The sequence below is a fragment of the Topomyia yanbarensis genome, chromosome 2 (genome assembly GCF_030247195.1).
Source record: "Topomyia yanbarensis strain Yona2022 chromosome 2, ASM3024719v1, whole genome shotgun sequence".
NCBI lineage: Eukaryota > Metazoa > Arthropoda > Insecta > Diptera > Culicidae > Topomyia > Topomyia yanbarensis.
Window position 1 is genome coordinate 2,123,898 of NC_080671.1, and position 22,852 is coordinate 2,146,749.

The 22,852-nt window shown below is 37.1% G+C and overlaps 1 protein-coding gene across 2 annotated transcripts in view; it reads left to right on the plus strand.

Annotated features, from left to right (window-relative positions):
* LOC131683165 (cadherin-related tumor suppressor) overlaps positions 1 to 22,852 on the plus strand; it is a 505,933-nt gene that overhangs the window by 273,031 nt on the left and 210,050 nt on the right. For both annotated transcript variants that reach the window (XM_058964996.1, XM_058964997.1), the window contains exon 4: positions 7,471 to 7,779. In XM_058964996.1, the coding sequence (XP_058820979.1) occupies positions 7,471 to 7,779 (309 nt within the window). The remainder of the gene's footprint in view (positions 1 to 7,470; positions 7,780 to 22,852) is intronic.

A 22,852-nucleotide genomic window follows, 5' to 3' on the forward strand; every position in this document is an offset into this window, starting at 1 on the left:
AATGAATCGGTTAGCTCAACTCAGGTGGACTGTGGCCTTCAGGATGTCCCTCGCGATGTAACCATTTTTGGAAACATTCAATTTACTGACGAAGACATTCTGACTGCCATAAGCAAGTTAAAGTCCTCTACATCGTGGGGCCAGATGGGATTCCTTCCATTATACTGAAAAAATGCGCAAGCGCATTGTGTACACCTTTACGACTAATCTTCAACCAATCACTGTCGCAATCATTCTTTCCCGTTTGTTGGAAAAAATCAGCAATGTTTCCCGTTTTAAAAAAGGTGATAAGCAAAATGTTGCGAACTATCGTGGCATAACCTCGCTCTGCGCTGGATCAAAGTTGTTTGAGATCCTAGTATGAAATATGCTCTTTCGTGAGACCAAAGCATACATATCGAAGGACCAACATGGCTTTTTTGCAGGCAGGTCAACAACCACCAATCTAGCCCAATTTACATTGTACTGTATTAAAAACATCGAAGATGGACACTATATACACTGATCTTAAAGCTGTCTTCGATCGTGTAGACCACTCTCTTCTTCTGGCAAAGATCGAGCGGCTGGGTGCTCCATCAAATTTTACAGGATGGCTTAAATCATATCTCGTAGATCGTTCTCTGTCTGTGAAATTAGGAAGTAACGTGTCATATAGCTTCATCAACTTGTCGGGTGTACCTCAAGGGAGCAATCTCGGACCGTTGCTTTTTTCTTTATTCTTCAACGACGTCTGCTATGTTATACCCCCAAGGTGCAAAATCGTATATGTTGATGATCTCAAACTCTTTCTCATTGTGCGGTCAATAGAGGACTGCATCGAACTTCAGCGACATCTAGATGCTTTCTCTCACGTTATAGCACAGGGAAATAGAAACCTTGGCTTCATAATAAGAATCGCCAACAAGTTTACTGATCTATATTGTCTGCGGGCATTGTATTTTGCACTTGTTCGGTCTGTCCTGGAAGCTTCCGCAGACATTTTGTGTCCTTATACGAGCATTTGGACTAACAGAATTGAAGCAGTACAAGCAAGATTCCTCCGCTTTGCTCTTAGAACTTTGCCGTGGCGTAACCCAACAGAGCTACCACCATACATTGATCGCTGTCGTCTGCTCGATATGGAAACTCTGGCAAAAAGGCGAAATACATTCAGAGCGGTATTTGTTGGGAAAATATTGACTGGCCAAATGGATGCCCCAGATATTCTTTCACAAATCAACATTAACATAGATAACGTAACTTTTTAAGACACATTCCAGCGTTAGGGGACAACGTTTGCACGCATTATGCAACTGTTAACAGCTTGTCGTTTGAAAAATCCTACGATGTACGCTCAAAACACTTAATTGAATACTTTAAAAGTCCTAACACAACGTTAATGTTATGGGTTCGATGTTTTTCAGGTTGTCATTTCATTCTGAGAGGTGAAAATGTCGCGTTAGGGGACAACAGAGCAAAATATTGATTTTCCAACCTACACTTGTATTTATCAAAAAACCTGCTCTATCTCAAACTTTAGAGCATCCATTTGTTCTAGGAATTTGATCATCGATAGTCACAGAACAATACTGTATACTTAGATTTTCGTGCTTTCATGAAATTTTTTTCACGACCGTTTGCAAACGCTGCGTTAGGGGACAGCACCAAAATGAACACAAACGGTCGCATATGAAGTGTTGTCCCCTAACGCGACCGAAGCGTTTGTTGAAGCTCAAACAAAGCGAAGTATATTACCTCTAGACATGTAAATAACTCAAAACAAAGATTTGAAATGCCAAACTAGATGTATTTCTAGTTACACCTTCATGTGTATTTGACAAATGATATTTAGAAATCAAATTAATATGGATTGAGAACAGGCCACACCGCATACCACAGTGTGGCCCGGTATAGAAGAAATGGTAGACCACAATCGCCACTTTCTAATGGTTCGAAAAGGGTGGTTTCAAGTAGTTTTGGTAAGTTGAATACATTATTGACATCGGAAAATATATTAAATAAAATTAACTGTTTACTAGGGTGACTCAACATTTTTTTATTTTGTTGACCAAATAAGTTTTTTCAAGCAATTTTAATGCGCTGACTTTGTTTTTTGACATTATAAAATCTTGAAAATAAAATTGACTGTTGATTAGGGCAGATCAAAAAACGTCATTAGGGTGGTTCAATATTTATTGTCTTGTTGCGTTAAAAATAAACAAATGTGACACTGAACCAACTCAGCAAAAGTAAGACTGTCAAACGATTGTACTCAGTCAAGCAGTTATGATATTTACATATTGTATATAACGTCGCGAAAAATCAGTAATACGGTTGAAGTAAAGATTTCGAAATAGAATATCGCCCTTTCAGTTCAACCTCTGGCGTTTGTTCAACCGTTTCTACTCATAGATCTGCAAGAAGACACTTAATAGTTATGATTGCGGAAATTAATCAAAATGTAGCCGTTTTGCGTAATTTTTGGAAAAGAAGGGAAAGACGCAGCTTTTGGAAAAGTTAGATATATTTCAGTATAATAAAATTGTTAAAAATCTGCACAAAATTGCGGTCTTATGGGTCAGCTGGCCGGCTTGTCACTGAATTATCTAAATGATAGCAAACTGGAGAATTTCGTGAAATTGTATCTTTTATTTACGAATTCTGAGAAATGCGTATCCTCGATAAAATTTTGACTTTAACATGCTATATAGCTGTGTAAAACTACGATGTTAGGTGCATGTAGAAGAAAATGGTTCGTTCCAAGTGGTCAATAATTATAAACTGTGAAGTCCCGTTCCAATTTTTTTCCAACAATTTCTCCACGGTTATTTAGTTGGAATCCCAAATCCCTGCCATCTTTTTATTTGTTCTGCTCCCAAGCCTAGTTCGATGGGAATTTTTTTTTCAATTGTAAGGCATTACAGTAAAATTTTCGATTTTCGAATCATTTTTTCAAAAATTTCCAAGTTCTTGGATCTAAAAAAATTTTATAATTTGTTTTCAGCGGTTTTCGTTTGTTTTGAGACTAAATGCTGACGTTTCATGCTATTTTTAGACATATTTCGACAATTTTTTTTTCGATTTTCAACATTGCATGTACTCCCGGATTTTTTCTTATATTATGAAAACAATATTCAAACGCCGCACCCCCTTAATGATGTCCGATTGCGCTAAAAACTTGCGTAGATTACTTTTTCGATGTAATAAGCATTTTATGTAAGACTTTATGCGAAAATTTAAGATGACCATTTTTATTGATATCTTGCCTCTTGAACACCCCTAGTTCACCATACAAACTTTGGTTTTAAACTGTGAAGCCCGGTTCCAATTTTTTTCAAAAATTTCTTCACCAGGGGTTTCCTGGGACCCAAAGCTTTCGCCATTTTTTTTTTGTTCTGCTCCCCGATCGTGTGTTGAACAGTGTTATCCCGTCAATTTGAAAGAATATTTAAGGAGGACAAGTGAGTGTTATTCCCTATGACCAAATTCTTCCTTGCGCTCTCATACTTGTTTGGCATATTGCGTTCCATTCCATATCTTTGAACCCTGTTCTGAAATTGTTTATTTATCCTTAGATAGTTCATCCATTGATAGATGTAATAAAAATATTTTGCGATATTATAAGGTAGGCCTTAATGGCATAACCACCCCTCTCTCTCTTTCCACCCCTTAGGACACTCATACCACTGCATGGCTGCGCTATTTCTGAAATAGGTTGCTTATATATTTTATGTCGATATCCTGTTCTGTAGGCTCCCAAAGTATCTCTGCAGAAGGATTTACCATACTGTAACGAAAAGCGTTAGGGGACAACACTTCAGTGCACTCCTGTGAAAGAACGATTTCAAAGTTTGTTATATACAAATAGCACATTTTTAGAAAGGTATTCATGAGTACTAATGGCTTCTGAAAATATTTCATAGATATCGTGCATTGTTTTCGTGAAAAATTGAAAAAAACATGATTTTTGCGTTAGGGGACAACGCAAAATGGTCAATTTTTACCCCCCCCCCCCCCCTTTATCCGGCAATCCATTCACTCAAAAAATCTGCGTCCAAAGATGAAATCTTTGTACAATATGTATACAATAAAATGGCATTTAAGATTACTCCAAAATAATTTCATTACGAACATACCGGTGTGGTACGGGAAAATCTATTCAATTATTAAAAACGAGTCTTAAATGTATTACTGGTTTTTATTGACGAGCGTCATAACATTCTTTTAAAAAATTTCTATATATCTATGATTTGGGAGCCTTAAACCTATACCAACATATTTCAGAACAACTTTTACTTATATTAGCAGATTTATTTTCATGAGGTAAGCGATACAAGTGCGTGGAATATGTCTTAACCCATTATTGCCCAACCTACTATATATAGTAGGTGCTAAGAATAACTCCTATTACTCAATTAATAACGCAGAACAGGCATTATCAAAGAGTTAATATTGTTCATATACTCTTGCAGAATATGTTTAGAGAAGTTAGAGTTGTTTAACCAGTGTTTATGTTTTGTTTTTAATCAATTTTTCCTTAAAGGGTTTACACATTTTTGTTAGGATGAAAAAAATTGAATTTTTGTAAATTAGATATTCTAAAACTACATACGCTGAGGAAAATTTTCTCAAAGTTTCATTAAGATCAGAATACTACAACTTGAGTTACAGCTATTCATAGACCGATACCCATTGACCATTCGTAGGCGTTTGATACGCTAGACCGTTGACACGCTGCACCGACAGTAAAACTCGATTATCTCGGAGTTGTATTTTGTTGAAAAAATCATCCGCGGCCATCACGATATCTCAGGAACCGCTTAACCGATCAATCTTAAATTTTCACTGGTTGTTCCTTATTATATCAGCTACTTTGAGTACAAAAATAATTTTACTGGAATGACTACATCATTTTTCTTCGATCGGAAAACACAATTTGTGATGCGCGTGAAAAATAAGTTGGGCAATAATGGGTTAAGACAAGAGTTTCAGCACACCGAGTACGGTCAGAACGAACCCATAAGGGCGATGTGTAATGTTTTCAATAGTGTGTATGACTATTTCGATTTTTATGTTTCTAGTGATGTTTTCAAGCATAGACTTAGGAGATTGACTTAGCTTATAAGATTATGTGAAAATATTTCTGTAATGTTATCGCAATGCTGTATACCTTGTATGTAATTTTGTTAATTTGTAATGTCAGATCATTGTAATTGTAGAAAAAACGTGCGAAAAGAAGATGGGTTTTTACGCGCATTCGAGGTCTGCTTCCGAAGTGAACCTTGAAATGGGCTTTTCCCATACAACAACATTAAATTTCGTGTAGACCAATATGGGTCAGATGAAAAATGAAAATAAATAAATAAACTAGTGAATAAAAATGGACTGTTATTTTTAACACAAAAACATTCACTAAATGATGATAATACATATAGTTGAGATCAATTATATTGTCTATTATTTGAGATAGACAACTCTATTTTGTATTCTTCTGAAAGAAAATTATTGATAAAAAGTCTTCCAGTTAAGTAATGAAAAACAATTAGAGTCAGTAAACAAACTTCTGAGATATGGCTTTTTTAAGTAAACATTCCTACATTTATTAAAAAAATATAATTTACACGTTATAGTTATCGTTAGGTAGACAACCCTATTTTCATATTTTTCCGCGCACCATATAAATAACACCTTTTGTACATTATATTTGTATAATTAAATGGTACGGTTTTTCTTGTGAATTTTTTTTTTGTGAATAAGATAGGACCAATCCCGTGGGTGTTTGCTGGTAGCCTTATGAAACATGTTATAAAACTTAAAATCGCCATATCTCTCGAATCTTTCGATGGATCATTTTGAAATTCACTGAGGAGATGCTTGGATACTGTATCTTTCGAATGCCGTATGCCAAATTTATAGTCATTTTTTGTTGATAATGGTTTTAGACACACCGTGGTACATGAACGAATAATATCGGATAAATGGTGTTTATCTTTTTCCTTTTACTAAAACTACAGGTATTAAATTTTCCTACAAAGTTTAATATTAATATTTATTGTACATATTGTTCCGATGATTTCTTGAATTTGAAACGTGATTTTGTGAGCCAGTAGTCTAATGAAATATATGAAATAATAATAACATATACGACTTTTATAAAACTTTCCAAGGGATCCAAAATAATCAATACAAGCATTATCGTTTAAAGCTGTAACAATGAATACAATGGTTTTGTTTGATAAAAGTGTATTTTTTCCAATGATGCCATAATTGGAGCTCTTGCCATAACTGATACTCCCTTACTGTTGCTGTATAGAAAAAGGTCGTGGTAACCTCTGTCGATGCCACAGCAGGCAACGTTTTTTTCGTCCACTTCGAAAACACTTTAACTGATTTCTAGTTTTACCTATTATTTTCTTAACTTAATCGTTAGTCAAGATTTCTCGAAACAACCGATTCATCTGGTATGCTTTAGCAGCTTTAAATTTCTCAGCACTAAATACATATAGCGGGTTCGCCATTGTGTGGCTTTATTTCACCACCGTCCAACACACTTGTTTACTGCTTGATAGATGTGCATATCGAGGGTCACGATTGCGTAAAGGCCTACTTGGATACTGACTCGATAAGACGACTGCCCAATTTACAGCTATTGCCAGATGTATTTGGATGCCAAGAAGGGCTACCCAAGCAAAGTCGAACATCCAAACTACGGCAAGTAGATATCTTATTTTGATGTAAGCATCAAGCTGAAATCGTATTCTGATATAAGTTTAAGTTTTTTAAATATGACAGCACATGTTCACATCATTTCTCCTTGACAGCAGAAATAGTTTTCTATTAGATGTCATAAGACCATTGTTCAGCTCTATTTTAATCTCTTAACTGTTAGAACGACCAAAATGTTAACAGCTTGAGAATTCATTACTTGCAATATCATAACATCAGGCTTAGTTTTCAGTGTGCTTCATACTTTGCTACACACTTGTTGTATCATTTTCAAACTCTGTTTTATACCGAACCTTCCGAAAATTCATCGCTTCCGGCATTGATTTCCGTTACCACTAATTGGTGAAATCGAAGCCATTTCTGTAAATGATTACCATTGCTTATTACTCTATAGTCAGGACCTCGTAATCACACCCCAGCAACCTTTTAACAGAAGGGCTCGGTCACGATCATCCCTTACGGCCCGAACACAATGGACGCGCGGTAATTTTGGTAACCAATGCGTTTGCATGCATATACCCACAATGAGAGTGTAGTACCTACCGCATCTGCCATATTGTGTTTACACCATTTACCATATTACTGTGATCAGTCAGTCAGTCCGGGGAGGGGGTAGAGGACCACCACCCCAATTGGCACAGCAATCTCAATCACTCCAAATTATAAAGCACAACGTTTCATTCAAGAAACAAGCCCCCAATACCGATAGTAATCTATTGTTATTAAATTATCTCTTTCTTTTCCCCCCGACTCTTTTATTTGCAGATTCGAGTGAATGTGCTGGACAAGAACGATAGCCCACCGACATTTCGTGACATTCCGCTGGTATTTTCCGCGTCGGAAGATTTAGCCGTAGGACAGACGGTAGCACAAATAACCGCCACCGATCCGGACACACTCGGCGCACTGGAATATTCGCTGGTGAACGGCGACACGGACAGGTTCCTGCTGGAGAAGGACACCGGTCTGCTGAAGCTGCGGGATGCGTTGGATCGCGAAACCGAAGATACCTATCGGTTAGTGGTCAGCGTTACCGATGGCGTTCAGAGCACCGAAACCACCGTCACCGTTCAGGTAAGAACCTTTAAATCCCGTCCGGGGTTTTACTCTCGTATTCATATACAAATTTTAATTTGAGTGGTGCCAGTTCGATTCCTGCCTTTTGGTTGAATTTGATTGATTACTGAAAATCATCATAAAAAAAAGATTTCCCAGGGCTTCGTCGGAACAGTTGCGTTGATCTGAAACGCATTAAAAAGATTCCACCTCTTTGCTTCGGAGTTGCATTCAGATTTTTGCTTTTGCTTCTCGAACCAAAGAGTACATTTTTGCTGCTCCAGGCGATTATCCAATATCACTACACACACATCGCGAGCCGAACTGTTTTAAAAGAAGAGAAACACTTTACGGAACGGAACGGAACGTAATCTCGGACGATCGCTTTCAGGACTTTTTAAAAATTTGCAACCGCTTGATGCACCACCTTCCGCCATTTCCTTCCACTCTAGCAAAGGTTGCAGTATAAATGAACACCAAAAACCAAAAACGGCCGCCAAAAAAAGATGATGACGAGCTGCGTTTGATATTCGGCTCGATTTCTCGGTTTTCTCTATCTCGCGCCCTTAGTTAGAATTATAATACAACTTTTTAAAGAAACGAGCCCGATGAATAATGTGCCGCACAGTAATTCCTGACTGGGTCCCGTCGCCGCCGTCGTCGTCGTCGTCGTTGCGTTCTGGTCAGAATGGTAATTTTCGACAATCATTTTTCTTCGTCAAACATTTACCACATGTCAAAGTCGAGAAGGGATCTTCCCATCCCCCATCCGATCTTTTCCGCCACCAGCTGAAGAAGCGTGCGTTGATCTGATGATGGTGGTGGCACAGCTAAAGCTGGCAGAATTGTGTTTCATTTCACTTCAGCTTCATGTTTTGGATTGAATTGAGGAAACGTGTCTGACTGTGTATGTTTGAGTATTTGTGCGTGTATGCGTTTGGGTGGTGCTGCAATTGTAAGTAAACAGTGACTGTTTTGCATTTCACCTCAGCCACCACGCATCACTAACTGGTGAAACGCAATTACGATGGCCGTCTTGCCTCTTTCCCGCCATCATCCCGGTTCGAAAAACCCGGAAAAGTTAAAAAAGAAGTACATACACCGGGGAAGCAGGGAAGCGGCGAATGAAAAGAGATAAGAAACTGGCAGGTATGTAAAAGAGCCCACCTTTTAATCTGTTCTTTTTTTAAGCTAAATTAAATGTAGTTCTCGTGTAGAAATCAGGCTCTTTTTCTGTCCGTGGTTGATTGGAGGTCATTGTCAGCAAAGTATTCGGTGCTTCCTGCAGTTGACCGTTCCCAACCTGGTGTCGCTGATAGTGAGACCAGTGCGAAATTAATGCCAAACTCAAGACTGGCATTGACGTTACGTGACACGGTAAATTTATTAAATACTCCCATTTTTTAAAGTTTATGAAATTCTTGACAGTGTTATTTGCTCCTTCTCAATTCGTCATTCTTCAGCAGCTAATTCAACCCCATTAAAATTACTTAATTTTCTTCAAACAGTTTCGCATTTGATTTTTCACATATTCTTCTTTTTATTACCAAATCCAACTTATCCAAACAAACCCTGCGATATGACTATGAGGTTTCTGCAGTGGCTTACTGACTGATTTATTTCCATAGGCGACCACAGTCCGCTGGAAAAGGTTAGACACTTGAGGTTGGTTTGAGGCGATCTTGTCCTCTATATTGAAGTATTCCAGGCACGTAGCCAGAAGGGGGCTAGGGGGCTAAAGCCCCCCCCCCCTGAAATTTTTAAAAAATTAATTTAAGAAGCAACATGTTTTTCGGTAACTCGTAAAAAAATTGTATCTTGTTTGGTTTCAACAAATTAATGGGATAATGGTGAGGAAGATTGCTATTTCGAACCACCGAAGACATCGGTCACGATATCTACTCAGTATGCCGAGTCTCATAACACACTACCTTTCATATTGTGTGACTCGTCGGAAGAACAAAAGAAACTGTTACTTTAATTCTTGCTGGGGTGATCCGTCGGATGATTGAATCGCAGAAGCAACAAGTGGTGCTCTAGCCAAACGTGGAGGCTATTGACTTCCGGAATTTTTGTATAACCGAATTTCATGATGGGAAATATTTGCTGAAGGTGAAAATAGAGGTTATGCTTACGAACTTCGCCTTTAACGAGTTATTCAACAAATTAGCCCAGGCGAAACCAGTCATTTTGCAACTTGTAACACGTGGTTGATTCTCATATATATGGATGATGAGAAAATCAATGTTCAGCTACAAGATCTGATACCACTTACTTGAACCGCGGGCGAACGACCAGGAGGTTAAAGCCCCAATAAACAAACTTATCTTATTTGAACCGTGGCCATTAAAAGATTCCTGTCACATTTGGAAAAAATGGAATTTATCTAGGATTTCGTCCTAGCTGACCCTGCACGTACAAAATGCAATGCGATAGTATCATTATACACGTTACATCTTAGTACATCCGTAGTCTCCAATACGATTACCTGAAAAACAAACAATTGCCAAATTTGTGGCTGCTGTTTATATAATATTGACGGCAAAAACTGCGTCTAGTATCTCAAAATTAACAGTCAGCATCATCATTGAGGAAGTCGACACTGGTGGCCCGTAAGGGGACAAAACAAAAATGAAATCAGATATTCGCGAACATGGACGTGGCAGTTACCACGATAATAATACGGAAGTGTACAAGATAGATATGATCGACCACCAAGACGCGGTTGGTTATGAAAAATATTTCTCAGTCAGTAAACAGGTCAATCGCACGAGATCTGTCGGACAACCATTAGCGTTTTATCATTTTCATTGTTTACATCGTGGAAATATATATTAAAGACTCAAGGCTTCATTTAGTTAATGCATTGAACCGACTCAAATAAACGATCGTTATATAATAAAAGTTTAGAAGTTTCATAGAAAACTGAGTACAAAAACTGTCCCAAAATTAACATTTATCGCTAGTGATGGCTAACAAAACTCATTTTATGCTAGATATTGGCCTGAATAAAGAAAGTTAGTTAAATCATACGCAAATTGGATTTCTGTAATAGATTAGAGCACTGTACGCTTAATATAAACGTCAGGCATCTCACTCAAGCGTGCTAAACAAAAACATTTCAATTAGCTGATGACATAGTTGTAGCCGAGACGACAGTTTTTTTTTATTTTCGCATCATTTTAATGCAATAGTATTTCTATTGACACTCAATTTCATTTTATGTGGGGAATGCGGGCCGTATTGAAACACTGTTAGTCTGGAAAATCGAACAATAAGCAAGAAAAACTTGAAAAAGTAAACAAGCCAAAAAGTGGTAAACCAGCGGTTTTCCTGAGGTGTTCATCAACTCACGAATCGTATATTACTAATTTTGTTGATATACAGAAACGTACACAGTAGCGGTAGGACTAACTGACGTGGTTTTACACTTACTTTCCTTCGGATGTCAATTGATCAATTGATGCTAAACCACATATTAGTCAATCAACCATAATAAACTAAATGTTGCAACCACCAGCAGCATTTTAATCGCTTTCGATGGTTTCTAATTAATGCCTATGTAAGTTTGAAAACGACGTGATCAGACATCAGTAGGTCATCACGGAGAGCGACTAAAATGTAGTAACTAGTTGAGTTTATAAGTCAATAAGGTGGGATTATTGTTTCGATTTCATGTTTTTATTATATTACAGTCTTTCGTTTTATTTTTGGTCTTTATGGAATAAGATGATAAGACATCACAGAGAAAAAAAGCAAAAAGGAATCAATAAATTGAAATCGAGGGGAAGTAAGTGCGGCGTATTCCCTTCTATGTATCGAAATTAAGAGATGCTGTAATTATTGAGCTTGTTCACATTTATAGTTTCTAGTTATGTTGTCAGCAATGAAGCATTTAGTAAAATTTTACGTAAATGAGATGATAGTAGTAACAGTGTTAAGTGATTTTCATTCGATTTGTGGAAAATTTACTTGAATAGATTAAATTCCTTTAGTTGATTAAATCATTGAAATACATAAGTCATTCCACGTCAGTTTTACAACCAAAATTTCAATTCCTTCCAAAATGTTTTCTTACATTCTTTAGCTAAAAATAATTGACACGTATTTTTTGGTTTGGCTAAATATTTTTTTTTCAAGTTATTAGCTTTTGAACTTTTGAAGTCTATAAAATTGAACATTTTTCCATCACTGATAACTCGGAAACGACTCGATATATAGAAAAAATATTAAATTAAAAATTTGCGTTTTCGAATAAGCTTACCAAAAAAAAATCACATTTTTTTTTGGTATATAACTTATGAAATTTGCAATTACTTGAAACAAATTTAATTTTTTAAGGTTGGACCAAATTTTTTATTTATTATTTTCTTTAAGTATTAAAAATCATGTTAAAAAGATTGTGTAAAAATTTGGCAGTGGAATTCTATGCGAGATATTACAACTATAAACATAAAACAAGGCAATTTTACACTAAACGCCCAGTGAAAGGCCTGTTATAACTGAAATATCTCGTAAAAGTTCCATTCTGAAATTTTCACATAATCTTCTTAATATAGTTATGTCATCAAAATAAATTTGATTTCGAGGGACTTCAAAAAAATATTTGCTTGTAACATTAGAATACCCCCGAAAAAGTCTTAAATTTGCAGAATGCGAGTCATTCCACGATTTACAACTATAATTTTAGTTCGCTCCAATTTTTTTGCATTCTTTAGCTGAAAATGATAGACACGATTTTTTTTACTTTGGCTGAATTTGATATTTCTTTTCAAGTTATGAGTTTTTGAACTTTATAAAATACCCATCGCGCGTTGATGCGACTTTCAACGAAATAGGAGGAAAACAATTTGTTCCGAAGCGCCATCTTGTAGGCAGATAATCCCCACACCAATAGCACACAAACACGCTTCCTAACAAATTCCTACTATGCATAAATTTTTACGGCAATTGGTTAAGCCGTTTGGGAGTCCATAAATCATATACATACAAATATGGACTTTTAATAATATAGTGATTTTTTAAAGTTTTATAAATTTAATAGAATTGGACATTTTTCATTCCCTGATAACTGAGAAACTATTAGATTTCTGGAAAAAAGCATTAAATAATAAAAGCTGCGTTTTCGGATGATCTCGGCGGATTTTTTTTGTAATGTTTTTTTTTGTTACATAATTTATGTATTATGCAAATATTAGTAACAAATAATTTTTTTTCAGGGTAGAGACAAAAAAATCTTTTTAGCTTTTTCAAATAATTTATAATTATACCGAGAAGATTGTGTACAAATATCAGAAAGAAATTCGAAGTATTTTACGAGATATTTCAATTACAATAGGCCTATCACTAGGCGTTTGGTGTAAAATTGCTTTGTTTTATGTTTATAATTGTAATATCTCGCAAAGTATTTTGATATCCACTCCCAAATTTTTGCACAATCATTTTAACATGATTCTTAATATTTAAAGAAAATAATTAGTAAAAAAATTGGTCCAACTTCAAAAAATTCAATTTATTTCAAACAATTGCAAATTTCATAAGTTATATAACAAAAAGAAATTGCATTTTTTTCAGTAAGCTCATTGAGTACACAAAATTTTTATTTAACCCTTTCATGCCCAACTTTTTTCTAGTGCATGTAGGGTATCAAGACTAGTTTTTCTTGAAAACGGTGGGATCAAGAAACACAAAAAGCCTTTTTTCATAAAGATAGGTGCTTCCCTTGCAGTGCTAGAAGCTGTTAAATTTTTACCTTTTGATTCTCAATGCAATTCTCCTAGAATATTTACAATAGTCCAATTGTGTGGAAAACGTAGCCAAAGACAGTCTAAATTGATAAGTTTTATCAGCTTTCAAAAATATTGCAACATACCGAAGATATATGAAGAATTCATTTTCCATCATCAACATAAACTGTCCCTGGCAGCACTGCTACATCGGAATCCAATCAGACTAATTGAAATAACTTCAGTTCTAGAGCTGATCCTTGCAACTGTTAATGCTCAAATGAAAGACAATAGTCACATTTATTAGCCTTACTTGTTTTTGTAAAGAAATCTCGCCTCAAACAAAAGTTATAGCTGTTTAAAAACGTTGTTGTCCACAAACAACATGGGCATGAATGGGTTAATATTCCATATATCGAATCGTTTCCGAGTTATAAGTGATTCAAAAATGATCAATGTAAATATCAATGTCAATAAACTTCAAAAGTTCAAAAACTAATAACTTGAAAAAAAATCATATTCAGCCAAAATAAAAAAACGTGTCAATTATTTTTAGCTAATGAATGCAAGAAAAAAAATTGGAAGGAATTCAAATTTTGGTTGTAAATCAGACGTGGAATGACCCATATATTTTGATCCTATTGATTACCAACGATCCTCTTTCCCAACTGGGGTATGCCAAAAAATTATGTTAGCATGATGCATTAGAACTGGTAATAGTTACAGGACACCAGATCAAGAAAATAGAAGTTGAACCATCTACAATTCGTTTGCTAAATCAGAAGATTTTGTGCAAAATTCGACATTCTCTTCGATCGAACATTTTATGGATATTTTTCTACTCATTTCGATTTAGCGTCTTCTACACCTTTTAAACGTGTAGCTTAGAACAGCTTGCGTTTTCCAGCACCGCCAAGGATTGTCATATTCGGTTAGCGCATAAATACTGAGAACTCTAGAATATTCATTGTTGCAACGAGAGTAAATTGTAACTTGTAAATAAAAATAAATAATAAAAATTAAATTAAACATCAATAATTTGTTGATGTACTATAGCCTTTCTTGTGACAAAGAACATGGATTGTCTTAGATTTGGCTTTGTTTTCATTAAAAACTTTTCAAAATTTCGTTTAGTTTCTAGTGACAATATGAAGTAATTAGAACTAAAAGCTTTATGCAGGGACGGGTAAAGCGTGGTTGGTAAATCGATTGCCTTGTACGCAACTCATCACGGTTCGTTCATCAATCCCGCACATATAGGGTTAGAAATTTTTCTAAAGAAATTTTCTAACCCAAAAAGAACCATAAGGTTAAAACCTCTATAATCGAAATAAAAAAAAACTTTATGCAATAATTTTTTAAGCCCCTCCCGAAATACTCCTTGCTACGGGTCTAAAGTATTCTCAGGGAAACCATAAAATAAAAATTCGGAAAATAGCTAGAATGCGCCCAAGTAGACGTTTATTCAACATCGTCGAAAAAAGATTAAAATCTTTGCGTGAACATATCTTCCTCCGGTTTGAGGGATTACAAATTCGTAATCCCTTGTAAATAAAAAAAAACTAATACGCATGATTTTAATTCTATTTAATACACAAAAAAATTTCACATAATAATGATAACGATAATGTCTTGAAGTCACCAACAGTGCAAGAACTATAGCAATGGCTGCATTTGCTTTTAATAGCCCAAAGAAAAAGCGCTAAGTGTACTGAAAATGTCGAAGGACCTGACGAAACGATATTTGGTCGTTAACGAAATTTCAAAAGTCCGACAAGCTCAGGATTGTGGCATCCAATTTACAGCAAAAATTGACATTGCTGAAGACAAGATCCTTACAATGAAGTACCCTGTCTACGTACCCGCACACAAAGTAGAGATAAATGGTGTAATATCCGAATAAAGTTTGACATGCGTGGATCTGGTGAAGCACAGGGCTTTCTGTTTCAAAGACCTTCTACTCCAGCCAGTAAAAAGTTTGAATTTTAAGCGATTGCATTCAGGATAAGTGAAACATGACGCGATAAAACCTGTATTCATTCAAACTCTTATCGGATTACCGGGTCTGCTTGTAGCCAAATTACGTTCTCTTGGGCAAGATTCGCCTACTGCGGGTCATGAATTGCACTAAATGCAAGCGTTTGGGCTACACAGACACCCATTGTTGCAATACGATCCAGTGTGGCATATAGGAGGAAAACCAGGGGGATGCTCATTAGGGTGGGACAAAAAATAGATTCCAGCTCCGAGCAACTTTTTGGGTACCGTTTGGGTCCTACACACCTAGGTAAAATAGTGTAAATTTACGTCTCCTGACCCTGACATATACGAGCATCAAAAATGACTTAGTTTTACGGTTGATTTTAATTTTACATGACGTTTAATTTCGTACATCATGTAATTTTACTCCACATACAGCGTTTGTTCTGAATGGTAGGAAGTGTAATTTTATGTCATTGCGCATGTAAAGTATATGTTTCATGTAAAATTAAACGGACCACGGTAATGTTCCGTCATTTCGTAAATTACGGTTTGTTGAATTGTGTCATGTTTGCAATTACGTCAACGATAAAATTCAGATTTTTTTGGTGTGTAGAACATCTGAGCAAATTCTTAGCTTGATCCCTGAAACTATATTTTTGCGCCCACTGTTTAAAGTTTACATGGGATTTTATATGGGAAAATTAACTTTCACAAAATAATTCCTCCAAGAGTCGCCCATTGTTTCCTAAAAATAAACTGTTATGTGGTTTTTGTAGAAAATTTAACAAAGAAACAAAGTCTCAAAAACTACGAATTATATTATATTATATTATATTATATTATATTATATTATATTATATTATATTATATTATATTATATTATATTATATTATATTATATTATATTATATTATATTATATTATATTATATTATATTATATTATATTATATTATATTATATTATATTATATTATATTATATTATATTATATTATATTATATTATATTATATTATATTATATTATATTATATTATATTATATTATATTATATTATATTATATTATATTATATTATATTATATTATATTATATTATATTATATTATATTATATTATATTATATTATATTATATTATTATAATTATTATAATTATTAAAGTAAAATTTATTTATTTTTTAAACCGTTAGGAGGTCAGGTCTACTATCTTTCTGTGGACAAAAACTAACCTAGAGGCGGTGTGGCATATGGCGGGTTGAGTTAATTTAGTCATAAATTGATCCACCGGGTTCCTGCTCCCGTGTCGTAAGAGGCCATTGAAAGCAGGAGTCCTGAAGTCGAAGTGTTTCTCCATGCAGAGGACTGAATGACTGGCATGACTAGCCGCGCACGGAGTGTCGCTGCTATGTTATGCGTACCTCTGACACAATGGATGTTTGATTCTACGTAAATCGTGGGATTGTGACAACAAATTTAAAGCGAGCAAATGAACTTACTGGAAACAAGAACCTAACGACTATGTACATGTATCTGTGTACCCAACCACAAAGTGGAGAACAAATTACGTAGTATCCGACTTGAGTTTGAAATGCGTGGATCCGCTGGAGTACGGGGTTAGTTGTTTCAAAGACCCTCTGCTTCAGTCAGTAAAGATTATGAAAATCATTAGAGAATGGCGCTGTCCAAATTTGAGCGAAATCGGTTAACTCTAACCCGAAGAAGCTTAAAGTCTCTATGGGATTTATGGCCAAAATGTAATCGCCGCTATAAACATCCGAACACGGATCTAGGGTAGGAGTTGAACTTTTGAAGATCTGCCAAATAAGTTTGTCAAAAACTGCAAGACAATCCAACCAACCGTTATAATGTTATTGACGTTTAAAGTTGGATACTGCTGCCTTACATCCGCAAAGGGCTTACGCCTCTTATCTCATGTGTGTGAACCACGTGAAAGAGTAAGGCGAAGTTAGGAAAAACTCGTATATCTCCGAAACGACGAAACATAGAAAGATGCAGAAGAATAAATGGGCTTTCATTTGAAAGCTTCAGTATTTCTCCGCATGGTGGCGGTAGTGAGCCAAGCGATTAAAAGTGAATACGGTAAGAGATCGTTAAGAGATAGAGAAGTTTGATAAGTTGTAGAATGCTAAAACAGCTTTGTTTTATCATTTATAATATTCATTGTTTGTTTTGTATTTTTATGTATTTTGTAGTGTTTGATCTAACTGTTCACTGACTTTAAGAAAGGAATTAGGTTTGGATTGCCCATGCGAAATCGCAGTGCCGTGCTGAGTGCTGACATCTTGCTTTGTGCGTTTCCTCGCGCATTTCACCCGCTCTTGTCACACAAATGTGGTGTATGGTGTCGCGCGTTAGTGCTCGTTGATTAGCTCTCACAGAACAGGCGCACCCAACGCGCTGTGAGTCCAGCTAGACTAGCATTAGTTGCAAAATTATTGGGCTGATATTTTGATGATGGAGGAGGGCTACTAAAGTTATTCAAATGCCGATTAGCATTGGTCATATTTTGTATAACCAGCGAATGGTACTATATTACGCTAGAACATTGCCCGTATGAAAAGAATACCTAAGTAAGCCGTATTCGACTCCGCGCTAAGGTCCTTTTATATTCAGCACGCCCCTTGTTGAAAACAGCCAATCTGACAACACTGCTGATAGTAGTGTAGTATCCGGATACTCCCTAAACGATAACCGAAGCGGAGCTGAGTACCGTCCAGCAGAAACGTCAACTACACGAGAGAGTAAAGAGCAGAATGAGTGTGCAAACCTGTACTAGACACATGTACAGACGAAAAGAAGCGTTCGATCGAAGTGCGTGTGCTTACAAAGGCGGCATTTATTTAATCATTAATTTCTGGTAGTGCTACTCCCAACCGTTGGTAGAAATCCAGCGTGACCTAATAGTTGTGCCCGATAAAAACTAACCGCAGCTTATTTGCCGCGATAGAAAGACCAACCGGTAAGAAATTCGGTGTGATTGTGCAACAAAGCTACCACGAGTTTATGCTGCAGGGAACAATAAGATCTCGTAGGTCCCTTCTTTATGCCGCTGTTTGTTCGCCAACAGGTTTTAAGCTCGCTGCACTGTGACCTGAAGTCTGTCGATCGACCGCTGTACACATCCCGGTAAAACAATACAGATGCACCAATGCTGTGTGAAGTTGCATGGAATTAAAACTTAATGTGTTGACTGACCCACCACGCCGCACATATTCACCACACACTGTGAGTAAGTGTGTTGTTCGATGATTAAATGATCTCTAGATGCAATTAGATTATCTAGCAAAAACAAACGAATTTTGCAAATTTATACATTAGTTTAAGTTTCAAATATGAACATCTGTTCTTAATCCATTTGTTTTCCAAAATAGGAATCTGGAAACAGGCGGATTTGTTGAAAATTGTCGTTCGGAAGGTGAGAGAAGAAGCACTATAATGTGAGTTAATTATTGGATTTGTAAACCTATACTTAGTTTAATATGAATAAATTTTCAGTTTTGAAGCTGTTTATTATACAACAAAACTGCTATCAAAAGTGATTCTGCCGAAGTCCCGCAATTCTCAACACCCCTTTTACCGTGCAAACAAGTATTTTGCACTTTGCTTTGTAGGATACTATCTTCCTGTAACGCTGACTGAACCGGCTGGGTGTTGGCATTTTGCTTCGTGCGTTTCATCGCGCACGTTGCTCGCTATCACCGCAGAATGTGGTGTATGGTGTTGCATCGGTGCTCGTTGGTTGTACTGTGATCTGTCTGATATGACACTGATTATGCGAAATACGTGGAATAATTGAGTTGAAAAGAGTTTCTAAAAATCCCTTACGGGCTATAAGTGAAGCAGAAAAAACACGGCGAATTCAACTGTTTGTGTAAACAGACACCTCTCTTTAAATAGCATTCTCCAGCATTATCTAAAGGACAATATTTGGGGCGGATATAGTGTAGTTGGTAAATCGATTGCCTTGTACGCAGCTCATCTGGGTTCGAGTCTCAACCCCACACATCGGGTTAGATATTTTTCTAAAGAGATTTCTCTAACCCAAAAAGAGGCGAATGACCCTAAAGTTGAAACCTTTATAATAGAAACAAATAATAAAAAACCTGTTTTAATCCACCTAGTGGTGCGATTGTGCCTTTCTCATTTATCCAAACTATTTGCGGGTTATGTTCAATATAATTGTGGAAATGTCTATTAGCACGTATTCCACGACTAAGCGATAGTCGATAGCCAATGTTGTCAAAGCTACTTTGATTGATCATTAGCGATCTAGACCCGCAAATCCAAGTAATGTTGCACCCATTGTAATATGTATTATTTCATTTGGACGTCATAGTGTTATCAGTTTACATGGGAATTTGCTGTGTGACAGCACTCTCCTACCCGTAACTCCGGAACCGGATGTCGGATAAACTAAAAACTTCGGAATCAATACTTCGCTCAAATGAAATTCGGTAGCAATCAATGTGAATACTATACCCTTCATTTGAGACTATGATTGTGACAATTGTCTCAGCAATATATGAGAAACAGCTGTGACTCTAAGTTCGGAACTTGGCCATTTCCTGGGATCTTACGGTATCCTCAATAGTTCCCAAAGTGGTTACAGAGACATTGATTTGCAATTAGTGATCAGCACCAACAATTTCAAGCAATTTATAACTCATTTCAATTAGTTTGCATCATTTAGATATAATGAATATACCGGTTTATATGGGAATTTCACATGTGATCGCATACTTCAACCCGTAACACAGGAACTAGAACTTTTGGTCCCTCTCAAACGTTTCTTTTCCAATGTACGAAGCGTTTTGAGGCGAAAAGGGACGAATGTACAAAATTTTTTGTCCGGAATGTCTGTGAGTGGGAGAAACGATGACGTGTTAAGCGGTATGGTATGTGTGAATGTATGAGTGCAGAATCATATTGAAGGAATGAATGCATGTGTGAATGATAAGATGAAATTGTTTTGGGGTCAGTTCGAAGCGCTTATCGGAATGTGAATGATCCAGTAGGCCAGTGATTGAGAATGAATGAATGGGATAATTGTATGAATGTATTTGGATTGAAACCCCAGCACAAGCTTGTAGTATTGGTACCGTTAGGACACGAAAGACATTTTTGGACAGTCGATGAAAAAAACGAACAATGTAATGCCGACAACCATTCCCCTGCAAGTTGAAACATTGAAAATTGTCAATGCCACTTGCAGAATTTTGGGATTTTCGAGTTGTTACCGATCTTGTATTCGGATTGGATTTAGGGTTCAACCCATAACCGAATAATGACGATGGCTGATAGCCTCTCGCTTCGCGTATGCTGTCAGTATTATCAGGCCAAACACAGGCAAACTTTTCACCAATGAGGACATCCGGTCGATTAATTTTTTGATGAATTTTGATAAATTGCGGAAGAAATAATTAGGTGTAGTTAGTTTTTCTTTGTTTATTTATTTATTTATTCATTTCGTTCATTATCATGTATCGGTGTTAGGTGTTAGTTTAGAAAAAAAAAATTGTTGCCAATTTTTTTCCACCCGGTGTGGGCGAGATTGTAACCCGTCAGGGTAACAATTTAGCACTGGGTGGAAATATACCCTTTTTTGCGTATACACTCCGTAGAGTGTATTGTTTACGTAAAATTATGCTCACCGCTGTTCGGTACCGTTCACATTTAGTTGTAAATTTTTGTTCATTTTCGCGTTTGTGAACGGTTTTATTCGTACAGATAGGTTAGATAATTTTTGTTTTATGTTTGTGAATTAGTAACATAGGGCTTAGGTAGGCTACCGCTCTCCTCTTGCAAAAATTCGTGTGTACTGGTTATGCTGCTCATCGTTGACAGCTGTGCGACAAGGCGGTTGGCGGTTTGTGATAGTCGAGTGCGGAAGGCGGCCATCGAGTTAGAAAGTGACGGACCACGGTGACAATCAGACGTCCAGAAAATTGTAGTGTTTTTTTCGGGACAGTTTCCCGCCACTGTAAAATCTTTAAGTGCGCGTGTGCGACGGTAGATTCCCGTCGAAAGTGCCGGCCCGTGGTCCGGGTGCTAAAGAAAGTGTGGTGCTGGATCGCCGTCGGGGGAAGCTAATTATCAAGGAGCTTTCGCTTCCCCGGCTAACCGTAAAGGATCCAGACGCACCATTCCGCCCTCGCTGGGAAGGATAAGCCGAACGAGCCTTGCTCTCCTTCCCAGCTAATAGCCAAGGAGAGCGAAGCAGGGTGGACAGCGGCTCCCCCTGGGAAGAACACTGCGGTGTCTTCCGGGATTCTTTGCGGGGAGCAAAGAATCCGGTGATTCGTCACCACCGTCGCTAGGGAGGTTCCGACAAAGGAGCAAAGCTCACCTCCCTGGCTAATTGTTAAGGACCGCTGCCGGAGCAGCCAACGTAAATAGGGAGAACTCGGCCGTTGCTGTCCCGGCCGGTCGGAGGAAACCGCCCGCCTATCCGCCCGCAGCAGCAGTGTACAGTGAAGGGAGAGTAGGTGGAAATAATACACGGTAAAATTTAATTTATTTGTTTTTCCTTTTTGTTTGTTATTATACGAAAATCCGAAATTCCGGTAGGAGCACCTAGGCCGCCCTGAAAAGAAGGGTTCGTCGGGCAAACCTGAACCCGAGTAGTGGGCAAACCCCTACTTACAAACTCCGACTCCAATTGAATTTTATAGCAGTCCATAGGGATAAATTTGAAAAATAGAGTCACACATTACTGAGAAGCAGGTATGAATTCAATCCAGGAAATTAGCCACTTTCCCGAAGTTTTCGGTTCCGGCGAAGGTGTCCAAAGTGAGCTGAAGCTATTAAGGTGGGCAATTTGGAGCACATTTTATGAAGTTATGGATCTTTTAGATAACATGCTGATTCCGATTTGTATGAGAATTTCATGGGTGACTGCACTCATCAACCCACAACTCCGGAACCGAGTGTCGGAATTGAATGAAACACAATAGCAGCCTATGGGAACGTTGTACCTTTCGTTTGACACTAAGTTTGTTAAAATCGGTTCTGCCATCTCCGATGTGCATTTGTTGGTCACATACAAACATACACACGCACACACAGACATTTACCGAACTCGACGAACTGAGTCGAATGGTATAAGAGACTCAGCCCTCCGGGCCTCAGCCTGAAAGTCAGGTTTTCAGAGCGATTGCATAGCCTTTCTATAGGAGAAAGGCAAAAATGACAATATGTGTACTAGAACACAAAGTACTTCCTTACTTTTGGCCAGGTTTTTAGGGAAATCCGCCACTGTGCGCCAGTCACGTAGCGCAGTGGAAGTTAATTCGCGCAGCTTGCTGAAATTCGATGAACGCACCGCTCGACGTGTTGAGACGCAATGGAACTTGCGATCGATATCTTG